The following is a 6,454-nucleotide window of genomic DNA, read 5'->3' on the forward strand; positions in this document are numbered from 1 at the left end:
TATTTGTTTCCTCAGTTCTGAGAATTCAGCAGATATCAACGGAGAACCGTGTTTGAAGAAGTCAGATGTATCTGACAGACCCTGCTGTTGTCATCAATTTAAAATGGAAGCTCACTAAGAGATGACTGCAGGGGCCTGATGCTGTCATTTATATTAATACCCAGGACACTAACTAGAAAGAACTGGAAGGAGAAACACAGCTAGCCATTAAAGTGCTCAGTCTGAGGAATACTTGGGAAATTATGGTACTCGAAAAGGCTGAAACTATTCAGAAGGCAGTATATACCATACATTGTTAGTGTCAGAAATCAAGTAGGAATTTCTAACCCACGCACTGCTTGATCTAGGATTCCCAGTGAAGTACTGAAAGGACATCTCTGTAGTCTGGGCTTAAATAACACCACACATTTAAAAGGGGATGATGTAACTTCAGGGAAGGTAGCAGTGATGGCAACAGGTTACAGAAATCTTTGTAACCTTCTGGATTGTATCCAGCTCAGGTCTGCAATAGATGGTAAGTCTGCCTCAAGGTGGCTCTCCATGGCCATTATGAAATGACTTGGTGCTATTAGGGGACAACAAGTACTAACTGGCAGCCTAGGATGAGATGTTAGTGCCTGAAAAGACATGGGGACTCATCTACCCTGTAATATTTAGATCTAATTTATTCATCACGGGAAAATCTGTTCTACTGTTGCTTGGTTTTCTGACACACAGCTTCAGATCTGAATTCAGCAACGATAGAAATTTCACACTAAATTAGTTTTAAAAGATACACTCAAGCTTAAGTGATTCACCAAATTAAATTGGTTTTTAGTAAAGCTCAACTGAAAAAAATCCCCATTTGCTGAAAACTAAGTTTTAAAATCAGACTGACAGGATCATAGGACTATTCAGACTCAGGAGGTCTCTAGCCCACCCTCCTGCTCACAGCAGGGTCAGCCATGAGGCCAGACCAGGTTGCTCAAGGCTGTATCCCACTGGGGCTTGAAAACCTCCAAGGATGGAGCTTGCACAAGGTCTATGGGCAGCCTGCTCCACTGCTTCACTGTCCTTATGGGGGAAAAAAGTTTTTCTTTATATCCCGTCTGAACCTCTCTTGTTTCAACTTATGCCTATTGTCTCCCATCCTCCTGCCATGCACCGCTGGGAAGAGCCTGGTCCACCTTCTCGATGACTTCCCTGTAGGGTTTGGGGGGCTGCTGTGTGGTCCTCCCAGAGCCATCCCTTCTCCAAGCTGGACCAGCTCCATCCCTCAGCCTGCAGGACGGGACAGCTCCTCCAGCCCTTACCAGCTTGGCGCCCCCCCCACTGAACTTCCTCCAGTTTATTGATGTCTTTCCTGTGCTGGGAGCCCAAAACTGGACCCAGCATCTAGATGTGGTCTCACGAGTGCCGAGCAGCAGGGCATAGCCACGTCCCTTGACAGCCTGGCATGTGCCCAGCTTGCTGTCCACCAGCACCCAGGACCTCTCAGCAGAGCTGCTCCCAGCCCCACAGCGCCCAGCCTGCATTGCTGCAAGGGCCTCTTCCTTCCTGGGGGCAGCATTTTGCATCTGTCTTTACTGAAATCAAATCAGTGTTCCCTTTTTTGTTGCACTATTGGGATTTTCAGTTCTAAGTCTTGAAAAGAAATTGCCATAATTACTTTTCACTAGCTAGTGATGGAGGCAGTTAATATTAACAGAGTTTCTCCCTTCTTTTCAACAGTCTTCAGTGATATGAGGAATGTAGGTAGATCATATACTGCAAAAAATCCCATATCCACTGAAATGGATAGCATTGGTGCAACTGACATAAAACTAGTTTGCGTTTTTCCAGAAGGCAATGCACACTCACAAATAGGGCAGATTGAGTATTTAATGTTTAATTTCAGACCTTTTCAACAAAACCTTTTCCTCATTACTTGGCGAAGTAGCATTTAAACCAAAAAGCCACAAGGTCGCGCAATCCCACTCTCACCCTGATTCCCATTCTCCTACAACAGGTTTGTATTTTGTCCTCTATAGATTTACCCCCTTTGCTACAGCAAGCCAAAAGTGGGAGAGTAAACATGAAGCGTTCTGCGAATTTGCTTCAGGAACGGCACACAGTGTTCAGCCTGCACGCGTTGGCTCCTGTGCCTGGCACAGCCCTGTCGGTATCGGGTGATTTTGTAGCGCCGTAGCGCGACGGCAGGACAGGAGAAGCTGCATTTAGCTGCCACCGTTCACGCACCCAGCAGACAGCGCTGCGACTCCAGGGCTGCAAAGCAGATAAACTGTGAAGATAAGTGGTGCCAGGAAAACTTAATCATTAAACTCCCCAACCTGCAGACCGCTCGCAGCCGCCGCAGGCGCCCCGGTGCAGCTTCCCCAGCACCCAGGCAGCCTTTCGCCCGGCGCCAGCCCGCAGTAGGTGCGAAGCCAACCTGGCACCATTTCGGCACCATCCCCTGGGGCTGGGGCACCTGCCCCGAGGCGGGCTCTGGGCAGCGAGTGGGGAGGCCTGGATGCGGCCTGGGCCCAGCCTATGCGCGGGGTGCAGTGCAGGGGTGACAGGCACAGGTTGAATAATGGGGGAGCGGGGTTGTGCTTTGGGCTGAAAAGTGGGGGAGCTGGGGCTCCTGTGAGGGAGATGGGGGTCCTGCGAGGGAAATGGGGGTCCCTGGGGGAGCTGGGAGCCCCCAGAGGAGCTGGGAGCCCCCAGGAGAGCCGGGGGTCGCCGTGGCAGCCGGTGCCCCTGTGAGGAGCCGGAGACCGTTGGAGCCGGGTGCCCCCGCCCCTCCCCCTCGCGGGCGGCACGCGCGGCGCGGCGGGCGGGGGCGGGGCCGTGGCGGCGCGCGGAGGCAGCGTGTGCCGCCCCGGTGGGGGGCGCCGGCGGCCCCCGCCGCAGTCTGCCCGGTAACACCACAACAAAGGCAGCGGCCCCGCCGCATTGTCACCCCGGCCCCGCCCCCTCTCCCCCCTCCCCACGTGGCCTCCCGGCACGAGCCAGCCCGCTCCTCCCCTCGGCGCGCGCCGTTTAGCATAATAATGCCCCCCCTTCCCCTCCCGGCCAATGGGAGGCCGCGAGGCGCCGCCAGCTGCCGGCGCGGCAGCCGCGTGGGCTATAAATAGGGCGGCCGCGGAGCTGCTGCCTCAGACTGACTGGGGACTGTGTGGCGAGCGGAGCGCTGGGATCTATTGGCGGCCGCGCGTGGGGGAACCGTTGCCGTTATGACTCTGGAGGAAGTCCACGGACAGGAGCCTGTGCCTGAGGGCCACGACCGGTGCGTCTCGGCCGGGACTGAGCGGCGGGCGGGCTGCGGGGCCGTTGGCGCGGGGCTGGGGCCGTTGGGGACCGTTGCGGACTGTTGCGGCGCCGCGCTGACTCTGTGCTCCTCTCCCCGGCTTGCAGGATGCAGGGCGCCGGCAAGGCCCTCCACGAGCTGCTGGTGTCGGCGCAGCGCCGCGGCTGCCTCACCGCCGGCGTCTACGAGTCGGCCAAGCTGATGAATGTGTGAGTATCTCGGGGCCGGGGCGGCGAGGCCGGCGGCGGCGGGCGCTCGGGGCGGCGGGGGCCGCCGGTGCCGGCCGTGAGGCTTAACGCGCTGCTTCCCCCTTCCCGCAGCGATCCGGACAATGTCGCCTTCTGCGTGCTGGCCACGGACGAGGAGGACGAGGGGGACATTGCCCTGCAGATCCACTTCACCCTCATCCAGGCTTTCTGCTGCGAGAATGACATTGACATCGTGCGGGTGAACGATGTGCCCAAGCTGGCGGCCATCGTGGGGCCCAGCGAGGAGTCTGGGGAGCCGCGGGACCTCCACTGCATCCTCATCACGGTGGGTGTCCCCCAGAGGCAGGGGGTGTGCTGCGTGCTGCCCCTGGGACTGTGCTGGCTCTGCTGGGGGCAGGCAGAGCCTTTGGTGGGGGGGAGGGAAGCTGACTTGCTGCAGGTAGTTAAATCCCTAAATCCCCTCTTGGGCAAGGAAAGGGGACTTAGGACATGCTGCAGAGTAAACTAGTTGAGTAATACCAGGCTGCTTTTCTTATAACTGTGGACTTCCCCTGTTGCTTACAAGGGTAACATCTCAGTGCTTCCTGCATTGCCCATATCAGGACAGAGAAGCCAGTTAAATACTTTGCTTATTATGCTAATGCTTCTGTAAATACTGTGATGACTTCAGCTGGCAGGCTGTACTTATGGTGTGCAACTTTCTTTCCTCTGACAGAACCCAAATGAAGATGGCTGGAAGGACCCAGCTCTAGAAAAGCTGAACTTGTTTTGTGAAGAGAGCCGAAATGTCAATGACTGGGTGCCAACTATTGCCCTGCCTGAGTGATGGGGATCTGGTGCACTGGGGAGGTTGAAAACCTTTGTTGCATTCTCAATGTGGTGGTGGTTCACCAAAGTGTGCAACAAGCTGCTGATTCCATGGATTAGCCTGGTCAAGAGACTGGATTAAAGTCGCTCAGACTGGCACGCAGTGGGCTCTTGAGGAGAAAGGAAGAGACCAGCTCGCTCCAGCAGTGAGCCCTGGTAGGCTGCAGCAGCAGGGAGGCTGACATACCATGGAACTGAAAGAAGTATTGCAAGTTTCCTGGTCAAGTGGAGCTGTTTCAGAAGGCAGAGAAGGTTGGGGGAAGTGGGCCAAAAATTTACAGAAGGACTGGACAGAATACTGTAACTAGGAACTGTTGGTGCTGTCTACAAAACATGAAGAGAGGAAAGTTTCAATATTTGATGGACTACTTGAGACTGGTTACTGAGACAAATATACAGAGACTCTTAAGCAGACAGACTTCAACAGGCCTCTGGGCCACTCTGCAGAACTGGTTTAATAATGCAATAATTTTTACTGAAATTGCTGCTATTGAAGCTTTCATAATAAATTTTTGACAATTAATTTCTGGGAGTGTCTTGCTTACTGGGTGGGGAAACATGTCACTGAAATACCAGTGATGTTTTACTCATGTGCTGTAGTCCAAGGTATATTCTGTAGCGATGGAGTTATTGCTGAAATACTTTCTCTCCTGGGCTGGCTGAATGAAGAGCTATGCTTTCCAAGTTGATAATTCAACCTTTCACCCTCTTGCAACAGCTGCTTATCGCAACAGCTTGCAAGACTAAGGCGCTGCATACTTAATGAGCTCAGTTATTGTAATAGGTGGTCTTTGTAGTCTACCGAAGGAACACAATACATGTTAGAAACATGGATTTTCTGGAATACAGACCTCCAGTAAATTACATCATTAGTTGCTAAATATGACTTAGACTCATTCAGAGCTGCAATGTTCCAACTTGACAAAAGCAGTTTAAACATGATGGGAGTCTGCAGAACCCTAAGATGTCAAAAACATCTAGCATTTGCTTTGATTAGAATGACATAGTTAAATCTAAAACTAGCTAATACTGAATAAACATCACATCTGCCACAAGCTGCTGTCTGATTGCCATATGTTGTAACAATAGAAGCTGTCACTCCAGAAGGCAATTGTGTAACTTAATTGCATGACAACTTCAAATTAAGTTCAAAACACTTTAAGAATTGTGTGGCCTTTTTTTAGAGATCCTGTCATGGAAAGTTAATAGGGGTGGATGGATCTTGCCTTATGTTAAAAGGGAAAATGCCATCCCTAGCAATGGACTTCCCATTTCTGTGCAGTCTATATTTGTGCTCTAACAACATTAAACAGCATAGTAATTAATCCTTCTCCAGAGAGTAAGAAAGCTAAACTATTCACTTCCTCTATAGACACTAAAAATATGTGGTATCACAATTACATTTCCTCTAGATGGGCTTGCTGTGACTGACACTAGCATTTGCAGAGAAGTAGCCATCTCTACGTGGAATAACTTACAGTTGTGGTTTCTGGGAAACTGCTTGCTCTTGGTTTCATTGTTCTTGAAAGGGGAAGTTGAAATTCAGTCCTAACATTCCTGTGCTGAAATATGCCCCATTGTATTCTAGGTATTTAGTGCTGACTGGCCTTTGTTACTATATAGTATGATACAGTATGATGACTATCACCAGAGCTTAAGCTGAAGCAAAAAACTGTAAGGAACTCAGACCTGTAAATACTCTTTCTTGCATGTAAGATGAAGAGCTTACTATGCAGCCCGTTTTTCTACTTAACCTGTACTCATTGACTGTCTTCACTACAGGATTTTGAGAAAAGTCACATGGAGCTCAGAGAAAAAAAAACTGCTCCAGGAGCTGCAGCACACACCAATGGAAACCAGTTTTTATCAAGTCTGGATGCCCTATTAATGTTTTATATTTTTGCATGAGCAAATACAGGCTTCTTTATTTTCAGTGGTTTTACAGCTAAGAAAGAGAATTTTGCTCTTTGCTTTCAGTATGCTGGGCCAAGAACAGATTAAAATGAAGTGTCCTGAAATCAACTTTTCTGCAAAGTATGAGCAGTACATTGCAGCCTTGAGTAGTTCAAACAAATGGCTGAGTAGATAAGATTGAAGGAAGTTCTGA

General features: G+C 50.7%; 1 protein-coding gene across 1 annotated transcript; it reads left to right on the plus strand.

Moving 5' to 3' along the window:
- Positions 1–3,087: 3,087 nt before the first annotated feature.
- Positions 3,088–4,870, plus strand: LOC135324765 (growth arrest and DNA damage-inducible protein GADD45 gamma-like). The gene is made up of 4 exons (XM_064501669.1): positions 3,088–3,250; positions 3,379–3,480; positions 3,592–3,805; positions 4,196–4,870. The coding sequence occupies exons 1-4, from the start codon at positions 3,198–3,200 to the stop codon at positions 4,304–4,306; spliced, it is 480 nt and encodes a 159-aa protein (XP_064357739.1). The 5' UTR covers positions 3,088–3,197; the 3' UTR covers positions 4,307–4,870.
- The last annotated feature ends 1,584 nt before the right edge of the window (positions 4,871–6,454 follow it).

Source organism: Dromaius novaehollandiae, chromosome Z, assembly GCF_036370855.1.
Source record: "Dromaius novaehollandiae isolate bDroNov1 chromosome Z, bDroNov1.hap1, whole genome shotgun sequence".
Classification (NCBI taxonomy): domain Eukaryota; kingdom Metazoa; phylum Chordata; class Aves; order Casuariiformes; family Dromaiidae; genus Dromaius; species Dromaius novaehollandiae.